Raw genomic sequence first — 18,278 nt, 5'->3', positions numbered from 1 at the left:
AATTTCTGCTGCTCTAACAGTATGCTTGCTAGACTCTTTATAATTTCCCCAGTCTGGCCTACGGTGGTGACTGTTGGGTTTTCCCCCTGCCACAGATGTCCATTTCCGGCTATTCTTCTGGCTGTTGATGATGAGCTCTCCTGGTTACAGATATCAGGCTCTATCTTTGGTTTTGGTGGCTGACATGTCTGATTACTAAAATCATGCTAGAGTGAACTTACTTGAACTTGGCAAGACCTCACCTTCATTGTAAGGGGTTGCAGCTATTGTTTGCCCCCTCGTATGGCGACAATGGCACATCTTATTTGCTTGGAGATTGTCTTTCCAAGCCTTTAACAGGTTCATAACTGCCAGTCTCGACCCACTGCTTTACAGAATTTGACAGTTCTGTCTGTGAACTGTCAAATGGAGGTTTATTTTTCCAGCTGCCTCTCTCTGATTGACCTTCAGACATTCTTTTCAATACAGCTAAATTTGCTTCCGCTACTTGAAGTTCTGTTTCAAATTCTAATTCTTCTTTTCTTCTTTGCATGTGGAATTCCTGTGCTTCCAGTTCATGTCTCCTTTTCAGCGCTTCAGCGCGGCACTGTAATTCTGCCTTTCTCGTAGCCATCTTTACCAGGCTCCTTTCCATCGAACTTTGATGTGACCCGGTGCCGGTGCCTTTAGTATCGAGACTACTTCTACTCTTCGAAGACATGATTTAGCCTCCCGATTTCAACTAGTTAGATGTAGAATTAAAACTAGATGAGCTACAGATGCAATTACTTATTGCAAACCTCCTTATTTAGCCTTAAAATCTTTTTAAGCGATTTTTAAGCTTAACCCAGCAAACACAAAAACGTTTTAAAAACGTTTTAAATAAGTTATATTTTGGCTTTTGGTTTAGGTAAAAACGTTTTAATAACATTAAAATGTCGGGTTATATAAAGGTCATGATAACGTTTTAAAACGTTTTGTATGAAAACACACTACAACAATATTTTAAATGTTTTCAAAAATGTTATTGTAAACTATTTTTGCAAACATTTTGCCAAATATTGTGTCAATACTTAAATAACATTATGTTAAAATATTTGAACCCAGCAAACACAGAAATGTTCTTAAAATGTTTTTTCAAAACCTTTTAATAACATTTAAATGTCGGGTTATATAAAGGTCATGAAAACATTTTTAAAACGTTATTGAAAATATTTTGGGCAAACATTTTTCGCAAAATATTTTTTCAACCCTAAAATAACATTCTGTTTAGAATGTTTTGTATCAAGTTTTCAAGAATGTTTTTGGAATGTTATTAAAACGTTTTTATACCCTTTATATAACCCGACATTTAAACGTTTTCTGTAAAACATTTTTGTTTGCTGAGCAGTAGATTATCAAAAATGTTTTTAAGTTAATGAAAACGTTTTATACTCTTAATATACCCTTTATATAACCCGACATTTAAACGTTTTCTGACCTTTTGCGAATGATGTCGAAAACGTTTTGTGTTTGCTGGGAAAATCCTTTTAACTTTATAACGCGCTGTTGATGCAGCCCAAAGATGCAAGGATGATGGACGAATGCGGTTGTTTATCTTTGCAGGAAAATTGTACCGTGCTGTTGATGCACTTCACAAAATCGTGCCTGTGGGCCTTCTAAAGCACCAGAAAATCTTTTTAAGCTTCCTTACAGTACTTTGAGATATCTGTTCTATGCTCCACTAAATTACGCCACAATGTATTTGGTCGAATCCAACCAAAAGTGTCCACGGGCCAAAAATAAAAGTCCGAAATAAAAATGTCTCCACAATTTTTTCCTTTTGCCCATTGATTGATGACATATTGGCCTTATAGGAACCAAAAGTGCCATTACTAATCTTGAAAAATAAATCCAGGACGTGTGATAGTACATGTGATATCAAAACCCAATGTTACCTACGAATACCACTAGGATGCTTTCACTATCGCAATACGGCGCTAATCAACCTAAAACAAATGGAATACGGTATTCCCATTAACGCTTTTTTCGTGTAATGTAGACCACGGGGTGTCAGGAAAATGCTAGCTCAACCAGAAAATATTTGTTTTATTTTTATAACGCGATCAATATGATCTTAGTCAATTTATGCTAGTTTATTTTTGAAAATGAAGTTTAGGTCAGTTTCTGTATTTTATTTATCAAATGAGTATGAATCAATTTACACATTGTATAAGAACGAGTAGGATATATGTTTTCAAGAATATTAGGAATTATAAGCATACACCTAACGCTTTATACAATGAAAAGGTGAACTAACCCGGATATTCGTAGGTAACATGAGCGATTTAACAATATCTATATTGAGTTTAGAGGTTTAAAGTTTGCTATTATGGTAATGAATTAATAAAATGGTAGTTTTTAGATCTCTTTCAGATGGTATAAATGAATGAATAAATGCTATTACCTTAGATCAAAATTTTTTTGATGCTTTTAGCAAGATTTTGACCACTTCATTTTGATATACAAGTAGTTAATCAGCAATTTTACATAATAAATAATTCATATCCAAAGTAATTGAGAACATTGTTGCAGCTAGATATAAAGATTATTTGTCATCAAACAGACTCAGTGAGCCCCTTCAGTCAGCCTACAGGCAAGGGCACAGCACAGAAACTGCTTTGCTCAAAGTTAAAAATGATTTTATGCATGAGCTGGATGAGGGTAACGTTGTGCTGCTGGTCATGTTAGACCTCACCGCAGCTTTTGACACCATCGATCATGGCACCCTCATTCACAGACTTCGTACTATGGGTGTCTCTGGACCACCCCTAGATTGGTTTCAATCATACATGTCTAACAGACACAGTCGTGTCAACATCGATGACACTTTTTCTGCTGCTGTCTCCCTTGACTGTGGGCTGGCTCAAGGATCTGTCATGGGACCATTGTCTTTTACGATTTATACTTTACCTCTTGGCATGATCATTCGTAAGCACAAACTTTCTTACCATATTTACGCTGACGATACTCAGTTATACACCGCTTTTAACCCTAAACAACCCATGGATCAAATTGATGCTATAAATCGGCTTCAGAACTGTATCCTTGATATTCAGTGCTGGATGACTCATGCTAAGTTGAAGTTAAACATGGAGAAAACAGAGTTCTTTGTTGTAGGCTCACCTCATAACCTTAAATCTATTAATGCTCTTAGGTCATGTTCACATATGAATTATTTACCCGGGACCCGAGTTAATCCGGGTTGTACCCGGGTCCCGGGTTCAAAAAAATTCTGTTCACACTATAGCCACTCTCATGAAGAAAATTGACCCAGGTTGATTATTTTACCTAAGCCTACTGATGATGCAGGCGTATACGTATTCTGTCATTGACTATTACCGGTATATATAACAGGCTCCCGGCCTAATTATGCTAATTTTTTAAATTTTATTTTCAAATTCCACCTTATGTAATTTATCTAGTTGCTTCTTGTAGCTGTTTTGGGTTAAAAACTCACAAAAATAATTGTTACTTCTTGATTCGATAATACTAGTAATTTGTTTGCATGAAAATAACTTTCTTATCTCAGGAATAGATGTTTATTGATTTTATTGCCAAAGAACTGAATCATTCTTTTCCCAGTGCAGACAGAAACAATAGAAATGGGGTGATAATGGTTGCGTTTACTTCTAGTAATGCGGGTCAAACAGTGAATTTCTGTTCACACTACAATTGACCCGGGTCATACCCGGGTTTGACCCAGGTTTTAACCTACTCTTTCCTAGGTTGAAAAAAATTGACCCGGGTCGATTTTTTTGAGGTTTTTTCCTGTTCACACTTATAACCAACCCGGGTCTAACCCGGGTTGTACCCGGGACCCAGGGCAAAACAGGCATAGTGTGAACACGACCTTAGTCTTAAAGTAAAGGTTCGTAATCTTGGTATTATTTTTGACAGTACTATGTCTATGGCAGATCATGTAAATGGGTTATGCCGTACTCTTAATTTTCAACTCCGAAATATTTCTCGTATAAGGCGGTACCTCAATGAAGAAAACTGTCATCATGTTGTTCGAGCCCTTGTGAGCTCCCGCCTCGATTATGGTAACTCGCTGCTTGCTGGTATCACCGAAGCCCAACTCGCGAAAATTCAACGCATTCAAAACAAAGCTGCTCGCTTGATTTTCGGTATTCGTAGGCGCGATCACATATCACCTTACCTCACCCGTCTCCACTGGCTCCCAGTCAAGCAGCGAGTTAACTTCAAAATCCTTGTTCTCATGTATCAGTGTATTAATAACAGTGCCCCTACCTACTTGTCTGAGCTAATTTCTATGTATAACACCCATTCCAGCAAACGTAATCTTCGCTCATCCAAGGACGTTACCAGACTTGCTATTCCCAAGACCAAAAGATCTGCAGGTGACCGTGGGTTCTCAGTGTACGGTCCTCGCCACTGGAATTCACTGCCCACTTCCATCAGAGAGGCCCCGTCACTGCAGATCTTTAAAAGGCATCTTAAAACCCACCTTTTTGAATTGTTGTAATTTCATTTGTTTTTCTTTGTATTGTGAAGCACTTTGAACTGCGAAAAAGCGCTATAGAAATATTGTATGTATGTATGCATGTACCATATACAGGAAGTGCACGCACACTGACCAATGCCTACATTTTGACTCTTACCACCATCTTGAGCATAAACGGTCAGTGGTGATAACGCTTATGGACAGAGCGGACAAATTGGTTACACAGAGGAGGACAAACAACAGGAAACGAGCCATGATAAATCTGCGCTGAAGGCTAACGTTTATAAGTACTTGATGTTTAACCCCCCGCCGGAAAAGAAAGATCGCAAAGAAACCACTGGACAAAATAGTGAATATTTTCAGTCATGCCGTCGGCAAAATCATACAGTTTTGAATTGAATCTTATACTGGAATTTAATTTACAACTTGCTACGTTGCGTCTGATGCCATCAAACTTTATCAGGCAACTGACCCGCTGGCCTGATCATGTGACACTTGAAGACGGCTAGGGTGTTCAAGCCAAATAACACCCTTCGTGGCAAACTCGCCCGGCAAACTCGTACAAGTCAAAGACAAACAATCTAAAGAAAAACGCTCAAACTTAGTGTACGGATTAGTGTGCGGAGACGCTGGTTGTTGTTCTGCCTATGTTGGTGAAACAAAGCAAGCCTTGAAAGCCAGAATCAATCTACACAGGAGGCCCAGTTCATACGAGGCTTAGAACTCCGCCGTGTACCTCTGCCTTAAAGACACATTTCATACACCGAGGACGCAGTGATTCGTGATAAGGAGGAGCAGTGGCACAGGAAAGGCATCAAGGAAGCCATCTTTAAGAGAGTAGAGCAGCCGCCACTTAACAAGAAAATGTGTAACTTTTTTTCGAGTTTCGAGTAGAATTTTTCGAGTTTCGAGTAGAAATTTCGAGTTTCGAGTAGAATTTTCGAGTTTCGAGTAGAATTTTCGCAGTGTCATCTTGATTATTGTTGCACCTCATGGTATACTGGTTTGTCCAAAATTTATCAGCACAAACTTCAAGTTATTCAAAACAAGATGATTCGTTTTATTTTGAACCTAGCTCCCAGAGATCATGTTGGTCAGGTTGAATTTGACTTAGTTAAACTTCTAGATATCCAAAACAGGGCTAACTTCTAGATATCCAAAACAGGGCTAGGCAGCTGAGACTCAACCACATGTACAATATTTTCCATTCACAGGGCCCTTCTTATCTTACCCAGTTTTTTACCAACATTTCTGATATTCATTCTCATGCCATTGGTTCAAATACCAAAAAATCTTTTTTCTACCATGCAACTCTTGATTGGAATAAAATTCTGGACAAATGTACTTATAAACATGCTATGAAAAAATACCTGGCTAGAGTTGCTATGACCCATGAGTCTGCTGAATTCGTGTAGCTTACTCCTTTAGGTCCCCGCCTTTATTTTATCTTAATGTTTCGCACGCTCCCAGGCATCTTTTTGTTCTTTTTGTGGGACCCCATTGGAATTAAGTCTACACAGGAAGCTAGACTTTATGGGTCATCCTGGCAATTCGGCATTTTGGTGTCTTTTAGGTGTGCAGCTTTTCAATGTGTTAATTTTTTTGTATGTTTCATTGTACAATTTTATGTCGCTTTTTGCCAAATAAATATGAATGAATGAATGAATGAATGAATTTTCGAGTTTCGAGTAGAATTTTCGAGTTTCGACCTAAGAAGAAAGGGGGACTGACACAACTTATCTCACGCATGGGACCGGGCCGTCAAGACGATCCCTAGCCGTCATCAAGTGCCAAATGACCAGCGGATCAGTTGCCTGATGAAGTCTGATGGTATCAGACGCAACTTAGCAAGCTGTAAGGTGAATTAGTAACAATCATTTGCATTTCATGATTTATGCTTTGTTCGGGTTTTGTTGAATTGAAATCGCTGGTTTGTTATAAACTCTATTCTTTATTAATCAGAATAAAATACTGTATCTATTATGCTATGGCTGGTCCTACTTAAATGTCCCGCCAAATGTACGGTGACTATAACGGTGCTAATTGAACTTCGTATTGCATTATGTTACATAACCAGCTTGCTCAGGAATGCGTGGAATGCGGGTTAAGTTGTGAACTTGACATTCACAGGGGTACTATTAGAAGGTACATAGATTATGTCGTAAAAAGGACATTTATATTAATTGTTAAAATTAATATTATTTTCCAAAAATTTACATGTAACCCTTTGTGGGACACCCGGTATATTGAACTTTTTTCTAAATGTATTATTCATTTAGTCAAGATGTTTTTAGAATAAAATTATTGTTTTAGATGTCAAACTGAAATTAAATCACAGTTTCTTTTAGCTGGTCTATTTTTTATTTTTGTTTTGTGTATTATTTCCCTCATTAAATTATATTTGCATTCACAAGAGGTTACAAATGTATACCATTAAAACACTTATTATACAGGGCACATAAGAATACAGACTGGAACATTCACGTTTAAATGTCAAGTGGTAGAAAAAGGCAAATCCAGTCATCGAATACCGAGAAATCCTTCATAGCACACATGATAAAACGATTAAACATTATTGGCAAACGCACGCTGTCACGTCAAAACATTAGCAATGGATTAATAACATTTGTGACTCGCATATGTTCTCACAAAACCCGGAACATGTTAAATGTTTGGGATTTTTTGTTTTAGATTTTGATATTGCTATAAATAATTTTAATAGTATTGACTCTAAAATGATACCAAATTTGTTTTTGTGCCGTGTATACTTTTAAAGATATATAATTTGGACGGGTTCGTTAGACAAGAGTGCCAATGTAATTTTGTGGATGGGCTTACACAGCACTAAATGGAGTCTGTTGGCATGTTCCGTGCTTTGTGGGAGCGGATCGCATCAACACATTGGGCAATAATAGGCACATAGTGTGTCTAGATAAAATCATGAAAATTTAGTCACATTTAAAATGTGGTCGCAAATAATTATGAATACGATATAATTCGTATGATAAAGCCAGGTATGGCTTCTTTTATTTCGACGTATCAATGAGATTGCCATACTAATTCATTCATGCGCTATCTCTAAAGCTTAACCGCAGGTATATTTTAAAATTGAGAGTTTTTTTTTTTTTTACATAGATTATAATGGTGTAGAGATTTCAATTTGACAGTATGCACTAAACATCATATCTTGGTGTAGAGAACATTATGGGTGATGTTAAACTGTCGCATGTAAGTTGCATGGTCAAAGCCTTTGCGCGCGCGATTTAATTCTGTGCACACCAAAATGAACAACTACGTCATAACCACGTTCGAGGTGGAACAAAGTCTAGAAAATCAGTCAGAGTCAGTTGTATAAGAATTGATTTAATTGGCGTTCAAGTAGACGTTAGTGTTGATGAATTGATTTATGTGGAGTGCGCGTAGACGTTAGCGTTGACGTAAGTAATTGAAATCTCTCAAGTATACTATAATCCCCACTTTGCGGCCGGCCATTAATAGGACCTATTCATATTCTGTTATGACACAGCACACATTAGGCTCTCCTTCAGTAGATTATTTTTATCGACATCTTCTCGCAAAGAATTTACCAAACCTAATTCCAATTGGTACGGAAAAGACAGGTCTAGACACGCCTGACTTTATGACGAATGAGATGGCAGACATATTTTTGGGACATACTATAGTTTAATAATATCATTGGTAAATAATTCATCTGATGGGACTATATTAGTCTACTATTGGAACTACGCCTCATTTTAGCTGTAGACGGTCTAGATTGAAGTAACGCGTTACATACTGGGAAATAAATTGGTTTAACAAAGTCAGAATTCAATTCTCGCTATTCGCAATAAGGGCGCCGCCAGCGGTTTGCGATGTAATCGTGATGTATCATGGGAAAGGTCGACATCAAGTCCGCGCAATACGAATATTACCATGCTATTACATAGGAACACGTGACAATATTTTTTTATTTTGTCAAAATAAAGGTGTTACACGCGAATCGATACTCAATAATACTTAATAATGTGATTTGAAATGTGCACAATTAATTTTTCTCTATCGATTTGCGTGTAATACCGTTATATTGACAAACTAAAAAATATTGTCACGTGTTCTATGTAATAGCATGGTAATATTCGTATTGCGCGGACTTGGATGTCGACCTTTTCCCATGATACATCACGATTTTCCCATGATACATCACGATTACATCGCAAACCGCTGGCGGCGCCCTTGTTGCGAATAGCGAGAATTGGTTTACCACTGTAACACAGGTAAGTACAAGACGTTTTTTATGTTCAATTTATTCATTTGCATAAAATTTCTTGTAACTCCTATTTTTAAAAATTTTTCATTATTTTTAAATATGTAATTTACCGTATTGTCCAATTAAACCTGATGCCAAATCCATCAAAAAGGAAAAGTTGCGTGTTATAATAATATTATGTTGCATTATAGTGCAAGTGCCTGACAAATTAACAGATAAAAGTCACAATGTAACGGGGACACCGAATGTCACGCCTATGGTGTCCCCGTTATATCGTAGCAGTCAGCGAATTCATTAAATTTTACACCAAAATAACGCAACTTAACTATTTATGATTGAAGTTTGGTAGTGTTTGTAGTAAGAGAAACAAGAATGATTTATTGTCTATTGAAGTAGTATTAAAGGCGTCAATTTTTAATTGGGTAAGTTGTTTTGGACCACCCTCTATAAAAGGTGTCATAGATGGTCACAATGTACCGGTGTCCAACATTTCGTTTACTGGATGCAAAGTATACAGGGTGTCTCTGATAGAACTGCTCCACATTAATTTTCTGTTTGCAAAGTATTATTAAAACTAGAACTATCACACATTAGTTTTCTGGAGGCAAAGCTTACAAGGAGTCTCTGAAAGAACTGTCGCACATTAGTTTACTTAGTGCTGAGTATACATGGTGTCTCTAAGAGTACTGTCCCACATTAGTTTCCTGGGTGCAAAGTATACAGAATATCTCTGAGAACTGTCCCACATTAGATTACTAGGTGCAAAGTATATATATACAGGGTGTCTCAAGTAGTAGTGTCCCACATTAGTTTACTGGATGCCGAGTATACAGGATGTCTCTAAAAGTACTGTCCCATATTAGTTTACTGGGTGCCGCGTATACAGGGTGTCTCTGAAAGTACTGTCCCATATTAGTTTACTGCGTGCCGCGTATACAGCGTGTCTCTGAAAGTACTGTCCCATATTAGTTTAATGGGTGCAGAGTATACAGGGTGTCTCTAAAAGAACTGTCCCACATTGGTTTTCTGGATGCAAAGTATACAGGGTATGTCCCACATCAGTTTGATGGGTGCAAAGTATGGGTGTCTCTGAATGAACTGTCCTACATTGGTATACTGGGTGCAGAATATACACTGTGTTTCTGAAAGAACTACTGTCTCACATTGGTTTACTGGGTGCATAGTGCATAGTATACAGGGTGTCTCTGAAAGAACTGTACCGTCGGTATATAAAAAGCTTCATAGATGGTCACAATGTATCAGTTTCACACATATGTTTTGTCGGTGCAAAGTACACATGGTATCCCTGAAAGAAGTGTACTGTCAGAAAACTTACTTTTTAAGTATATTAGCTTCAACCGCACAGAACGGAATACGGTCGTTAATTTAGAATAATATTTGCCAAGCCCAACAGAAAAACTTGCGTTTTTCCGCTGACAGTTTCGCGAGAAACCTTCTGGCTTTCTCAAAGCGTTGATGATGTTATTGATCCATCTGCATTGAGTGGGAACCATGACCGGATGTTTTCATTTTTCCTGCCTTCATTTCCACAACGCCGTTCAAAGCTGTGCTGCATGCAAATAAACATAAAAAGGGTAACTATCCCCTTAATGAATGATTATTATTCCAAAACGGGTTAGCATGTGCCAAATTTGTAAAAAGCATTGAAGCAGAATTTATTTCTGCGCATTACGACATCTCATTTGTTGCAATAGTCCTAAAATAATTGATGTCGCAGCGTATATTTAGAAGAAAAAACCCAAGATTTGAAAGTTGCAGCAAAACTGTATTGACCTCCTTATGCATAAAACAAAAAGAATAATCCAATAAAAGCCGAACAGATTTCCTTCAATGACATTCCTTCCTTGAATACCAGGCAGTAGAATTGTGCTTCAGCTTTCAAATGTGGGACCCTTACAACAAATGAGGTGTCATAATACGCAGAAATAAATTCTGCTTCGAATGCATATCCCAAATTGGCATACGATAAACGTTTTTGGAATAATGATCATTCATTAAGGGATCTGGAATGAGCGTTTTGACCGTTTCGACAGTACTTTTGTGGGCCATGAGAGCACATCAGACATATCAAATTTCATTCTGAATACGAAGAATGTCTTTCTGATATCAAATAATTTTCATTTTTTGAAATTCACGATATAATACAAATTTTATGACAAATTATGAAAATTTGATATTTTTCACATTTTTGATATATAACAGTACTCGAAGTAAATTTTATAAATCTAATGACATATTCTTAAAGTGTATGTAGCTGGGAGGAAAAGCCGACGATCAATTGAAAATCTTGACCTTTCATATTGATGATATGGATTTTTTTCCCCAAAAGATTTTTTTGTGTGTTTTGGAAAAAAAACATATCTTCAATACGAAAGGTCAAAATTTTCAATTGATCGTCGGCTTTTCCTCCCAGCTACATACACTTTAAGTATAAATCATCAGATTTATAAAGTTTACTTCGAGTAAAATATCAAAAATTATCTGTTTAATATCAATTTTTAATCATTTGCCATAAAATGTGTATTACATTGTAAATTTCAAAAAAACTAAATTATTTGATATCAGAAGGACATTCTTCGTATTCAGAATGCAATTCAATATGTCTGATATGTTCTAATGTCCCACAATAAATATTGTCCAAACGTTCATACCCCATCCCTTAAGGGGGCTACCTCTGCATGTTAAGTTACCCCTGCATGTTAAAGTTACCCCTGCATGTCAAAGTTACTCCTATATGCCAAAGTTAATCCTGCGTACCAAAGTTAATCTGCGTACCAAAGTTAATCCTGCGTACCAAAGTTACTCCTGCGTACCAAAGTTAATCCTGCGTACCAAAGTTACCCCTGTATGTTAAAGCTACCCCTGTATGCCAAAGTTACCTTTGCGTACTGAAGTTACATCCTGTTACGTTTTCTTTTACTTGCGTGTGATCATGATCAGATTGTACATATCCAAATTAAAACATCACAAGTAGCAGTAACAACAGAACAATAACAATAATAACAACAATATTACTAATAATAGTAACAATAATATTTAAAAAAAACAATATTAAAAATTCAACAGTGCGCTGAACATAAAGCTTTGATGTTTGTGGTCTATTCTTTCATTTTTTATTTCGACTGAATGGAAAAAACCTATTCTTCATTTTACCTGCAACTATTAAATGGACTTTGTTTTGCAGTTGAAATTATATTGTTGAACGTAAAAAAACCAGGGGCACATGCTGTTGTCCTCTTTTCATACAATGGTTCTTACATCATCTTTTATTGGAATTTGGTGCACAAATATTGTTCTAAACATTCAAAGCTTTCTCCATCTCTTAATCCAATCATTTTAACGAAATCCATGGTAAAGAAGACATGGAAGGCAAAGAACATCCTACTTGTCTTATGTACAAAAACTGTTGGGGACTTTGACAACTTTTTACTGCCAGATGCCATTATCGCTTTGGCTTCAGATCGGAGTACATGCCGATAAACTTTGTAATGAAAAGAATTCCAATAATTGTTCAACAATTGTCCTGACTATATATAGTGAACAATTATTAAACAACTCTTTGATCCTTTATACTGTCGGCCCTTCCCTGTAAAATATTAAATCCACTCATTAATGGTAACTAATTTTCATTCAACAGGTTTCTGATATGGCATCCTTGATCCTGCTCCTTATCTTCGTCCATGTTATTGGTAGCCTCTCAACAGTTGCACCTGATGAAGCTCAACCAGTTCCATGTAACTCATGCTGTCAAGGGCCAGCTGGCATACCTGGTGTTCCAGGATCAGCAGGGATACCTGGATCAAATGGCTTGCCTGGACGAGATGGCCTGAGAGGTGAAATGGGCATGAAGGGTGAGGTTGGAGTGCCTGGGCCTATTGGCGAGAGGGGTCCACCTGGCCCACAGGGCCCTGCTGGTGTAAGAGGAGATCGAGGACTACAAGGTTTTCCCGGTAAAGTAGGGCCAAAGGGGGCGCACGGTCATGCGGGAGCTGATGGACAATCAGGTGCAGATGGACAACCAGGTAATGATGGTCAACCTGGACCTCCTGGACCCAAGGGAAGCAGTGGTGACATATCACAAGTTCAAAAGTCTGCGTTCTCTGTCTTCAAGACATCTCCCCAAACTGGAAACGATGGCGATGTTCTCACGTTTGACAATGAAGAAGTCAACATTGGTTCTGATTTTAATTTAATTACGGACAAGTTTACGTGTACAATTAGCGGCACCTATGTGTTCATGTTCACGATTTCCACTGCTTATAATAACCAAGATCCATATATTGCATTAGTGAAAGATAACGATATTATCACTACAGCAAGAAATTATGAAAGTGATGATAGTTCGACGATTAATTACCGTTCTTCTAACAACGTGGCCATGATACAGTTGTCAGTGGGCAATCAGGTATGGTTGAAATTCATGAGTAATGGAGAACAAGTGTACACCTCTAGTAGTGAGAAATTGACTTCATTTAATGGATTCTTACTGTATGCTGAATGAAACGATTTTTTCGTGGAAAAGATATCGGTAGAATACACAAGCGTCACCATTTTCTTGTATTATCACGACGAATGATGCTGTCGATCGGGTTACGGCCTTTCAAAATGTTTATGGAATATATATAGTTGCTTATAAGCCGCATATTTAAATTTCCAAATTTTTCCTCACTATGAACTCATCCCAAGTGCTAAGATGTTGTTGCTGTAATAGCTGCCTTACCTTGTACCTTGCAAAAAATATCAATATGAAGAGATAAGATGCAAAACGTGCATGAATACCTGTTACTCATTGCTTCTGTTATGACTGTTTACCTAAATCTTTAAAATAAATGCGAGTTGTACTACTCCTTACTTTTTACATTAATAACGTAAATGAGTAACATAATATTCTGGACTTTTTACAGCTAAGCTTTTCATACGTATGTATTTTTTAAGATAAAATGGTGCGCTATATTTTCATTACATGTTACTCATTGCTTTATTGATTCATTGAATAACTAGTAAATAATTAATCAAATTTGCAATTACTTCTGTTATGACTGTATACCTATTTTTTTTAAACAATGCTAGTTAGATAAAGTAGCATGTAAGAGTAGCATGTAATTCTTGACTTTTTGCAGCTAAGCTCTTCATACGTATTTATTTTTTATTGTGTTATTCGCCGTAAAAATGATGGTGTAACAGGATTAATTGCCATAGCACCTGTTACATCATCACTTTTACGGCGAATATCAATTCAAAAACAAACTTCAAATCACTCAAAATAAAATGGTGCGCTATATTTTCAACCTGGAAACCCGGACACATATTGGTAAAGCCGAACTTGATAGTTTGAATTTTTTTATGTGCTAAGGTGCAATAAGGAATCATCTCAGTAATGGCTAATTTCCAGCGGGTCTGTTCTCCAAAGTGTGATAATTTCTTCTTTTGTTGTTAATTCTCTGACATTTCTGCTAAAATCTATTTATTAAGGACCATTGTAAATACGCCTGAAACTTTCTATCGGTTATCCTGGTTCCTATATAGTGTGTTTTATCTTCACTATATAAATGATTTTTCTTTTATTTGTCATATGGAATGTATTTTAAATTTGTAATAATATATATTTATGTATTTCTTATTTTTATAATGCTTAGGCCTATATGAAACCAAATAAAATTAATCAATCAATCAACATCTTAAAAGCAACAGGGATGTCAAGAGTGGTTAACCATCCAATTATCGCACAATGAAAGTTGAACAATAAGCACCCCTTAGTTTTCATTTTATTTCTGTATTACATTTTATTTATTTTTTTCTTGGTTGAACTTATTGCACAAAAGAAACATTTTGAAAATTTAGATATTGTACACTGAAAATAAATGAGTTTTGTGGTGACTCTTGGTGGTAACAAATAAAGGAAGATGGTCATTAGAATCGGAACACGTTTTTGTTTAAGGCGTTTCTGCATGTATCTCATCAACATAGTTAAAATAATAACAATCTTTTGCATTTAGGCTTTGTTTGGGTTTTGTTGAATTAAAATAGCTGCTGTGTTATTGTGATGTGCCCTGAGTAATTTAAGTTGATTATTTATCTCTGTTTACACAAATTAAGAGATATTTCATGAGACATTAGGGAAATCCCTCTCATTCATTAAGTTGATTTAAAAAATTGAATCATTTCTAATTTTGGATATTTGGGAATTCTCTTTTCCAGAACGTGCACTGTGTATTACACCATTAGGGGAATCCCTGATAATATAAAGTGAATATATGACATCATGGGGAATACCCACAGAAAGTGTTGTAATGTGACAGAATTGTCTGTTAATAGATCATGGGTTTTTAGGAGTATAAAAAGGTGGAAGCTTTAGTTTGTTCATTACAGAATATCAAGAGAGTTTGTAAATTCTCTCATAGTGCACTTACGTCCACGGCGAATTCACCGTGACCTTTCCAGCCATAAACCCGCTTATTGAAGATTAAACCGATATATGCAGTACTAAACCATATAGTAATCTATTGTCCAATGCAAATTTATTACCACCTGATAATATTGATCCAATGAGCGACCGAATTGTCCGCTACGGACGACTAATCCAATCGATAACGACTCTATTGACATGTACGAGCGCAGCTCCACTGACCGAGTTTTGGGATATTTTTCACTGGTTTGCAGCTGTTTGCTGTCATTTACTCATCAAGGCGGACCACCGTTATTATAAGGACTATGCAAATTATTTAAAGATTGACATGTAGAGAATAAGCCATAATTGATCGACAGAAAGTACTAAATTTGTACCTATGACGGTTTTATGACACCAATCTTCAAAATACGATCAAAAAATGGCTGCCCGGTGAAGTAAAATGTGCATTGGAATAACACGGCGAGTTTGGATAGATGGTAGGATTTCTTTTTAATAAAAATGTATGTTCCCCCGTTATTAAAGCTTGTACCGGGTTGAAGATTCAGATAATATTTGTAAAAGAACAAGTAATTGAAAATCATAGCTTTTATACTTTTTGATATATGATACTAACTAGTTCGACCCGTATAGCTACAACACAGCGCTACCAGTAGGGTTCAATTGCCTATTGTGAGTGCCCCTGTGTTGTGTGCATACATGTAGTTAACAATAACAGCATGATGTATTGGTTGGTCATCATGTGCTTCAAAAAGAGGTACAGTTGAACCAGTTTACATAGCCAATAATGTGCTATTTTAATACAGCAACGAAGTAGATTTTGAGTGTATGAAAGACTTAATGGAGTCTGGTTTATAAAACAACACATCTGTCAATAAAGTGGAGCAATGCAGAAAGAAGCATGTTTCCTGGAGAAAGAGAGTGATTGGTGAAAGAAGCACCAATTTTGGAGATTGTCATCTGAGCAAGGAGCTAAGTGTTTGGAGAACTGCGCAAGGAGTTAAGTGTTTGGAAAATGGCGCAAGGAGTTTTAAGTGCTTGGAGAACTGCGCAAGGAGTTAGGTGTTTGGAAAATGGCGCAAGGAGTTTTAAGTGCTTGGAGAACTGCGCAAGGAGTTAAGTGTTTGGAAAACGGCGCAAGGAGTTTTAAGTGCTTGGAGAACTGCACAAGGAGTTAAGTGTTTGGAAAACAGCGCAAGGAGTTTTAAGTGCTTGGAGATCTGCGCAAGGAGTTAAGTGTTTGGAAAACGGCGCAAGGAGTTTTAAGTGCTTGGAGAACTGCGCAAGGAGTTAAGTGTTTGGCTGTAACGGTACCCCGATTTTGAAACCAGCGAAATCCGTGCCACGAACCTCGTCCCTCGTGAACTTTGGTGACACGAAGCGATTCGTTCAAAAGAAAACGCAACAATTTCTACCCATAAAACTACAGAAGAACATAAAAAAATGTATTTTAAGTAATATTTATGATCAACAATGTCTTTTGAGAACGAAAAGTAAAAACAGCACTAAAAACCAAAATTCGCTGTAGGGGTCGCGAATGCCATACAGTAACACACGCTCGCCGTGGGTCTGTGTGAAAGGTTACACTACCGTTTGTGGCAGAAATGATTCACAAGCAGCTATCATGGCGGCTCCCTTGAATCGCAGAAACGAAGGATATTCCGAAATTCATATAGAGCGTCTGGTATGTTTAATTTAGGGGTATATAACTATATTAGCCATTGATTAGTTTATGGTACAGATTTCCTTTAAAGACACATTTCATACACCGAGGACGCAGTGATTCTTGATAAGGAGGAGTAGCGGCACAGGAAAGGTATCAAGGAAGCCATCTTTGAGAGAGTAGAGCAGCCGCCACTTAACAAGAAAGTGTGTAACTCTTTTTCGAGTTTCGAGTAGAATTTTTCGAGATTCGAGTAGAATTTTCGAGTTTCGAGTAGAATTTTCGAGTTTCGAGTAGAATTTTCGAGTTTCGGGTAGAATTTTCGAGTTTCGAGTAGAATTTTCGAGTTTCGACCCAAGAAGAAAGGGGGACTGACACAACTTATCTCACGCATGGGACCGGGCCGTCAAGACGATCCCAAGCCGTCTTCAAGTGCCAAATGACCAGCCCAGCGGGTCAGTTGCCTGATGAAATCTGTTGGTATCAGACGCAACGTAGCAAGTTGTACGGTGAATTAATAACAATCATTTGCATTTATGCTTTGTTTTGGTTTTGTTGAATTGAAATCGCTGCTGTGTTATATACTCAATTCTCTATTAATCAGAATAAAATACTGTACCTACCATGCTATGGCTGGGTCTACTCAAATGCCCCGCCAATTTTACGGTGACTATAACGGTAGTAAAGAACTTCGTGTTGCATTATGTTACGCAAACAGCTTGTCCAGGAATGCTTCGAATGCGGGCTAAGTATCCAAGCTGTGAACTTGACATTCATATGGGGTACTAGTAATATTATTAGTTGTATTATTTTCAAAAATGTTTGGGACACCCGGTATATTGAACCTTTTTCTAAACATATATAATTCAGTTAGTCATGATGTTTTTTAAATAAAATTATTCTTTTAGATGTCTAACTGAAATTAAAATCACAGTTTCATTTATCTTGTTTATTTTTTATTTTTGTTTTGTGTATTATTTCCTTCATTAAATTATATTCGCATTCACGAGAAGTTATCTACCAATAAAGTTATAATCGCATATTATACATATTGGAACATTCACGTTTAAATGTCAAATGGTAGCAAAAGGTAAAACCCGACATCGTTTACTGAGAAATTCTTCATAGCACACATGATAAAACGATTAAACATTATTGGCAAATGCACGCTGTCACCTCAAAACATTAGCAATGGATGAATGATGACAATATTGTGACTCGCATATGTTCTCACAAAACCCGGAACATGTCAAATGTTTGGGATTTTTGGTTTTAGATTTTGATATTGCTATAAATAATTTCAATAGCATTGGCTCTAAAATGATACCAAAATATGTTTTTGTGCCGTGTATACTTTGAAAGATATATATAATTTGGACGGGTTCGTTAGACAAGAGTGCCAATGTAATTTTGCATAGGGCCTGCACTTTGGCTC

General features: G+C 36.8%; 1 protein-coding gene across 1 annotated transcript in view; it reads left to right on the top strand.

The window, feature by feature from the left end:
- LOC140167723 (uncharacterized) overlaps window positions 1-13,717 on the top strand; it is a 44,933-nt gene extending 31,216 nt beyond the window's left edge. Inside the window, exons 5-7 of the mRNA XM_072191018.1 lie at window positions 4,537-4,571; window positions 8,733-8,760; window positions 12,412-13,717. Coding sequence (XP_072047119.1) covers window positions 4,537-4,571; window positions 8,733-8,760; window positions 12,412-13,275 — 927 coding nt within the window. The 3' untranslated portion in view covers window positions 13,276-13,717. The remainder of the gene's footprint in view (window positions 1-4,536; window positions 4,572-8,732; window positions 8,761-12,411) is intronic.
- The last annotated feature ends 4,561 nt before the right edge of the window (window positions 13,718-18,278 follow it).

This window comes from Amphiura filiformis, chromosome 13, assembly GCF_039555335.1.
Source record: "Amphiura filiformis chromosome 13, Afil_fr2py, whole genome shotgun sequence".
Classification (NCBI taxonomy): domain Eukaryota; kingdom Metazoa; phylum Echinodermata; class Ophiuroidea; order Amphilepidida; family Amphiuridae; genus Amphiura; species Amphiura filiformis.
The sequence above is the reverse complement of the archived record's forward strand: the minus strand, read 5'-3'. Positions and strand labels throughout refer to the sequence as shown.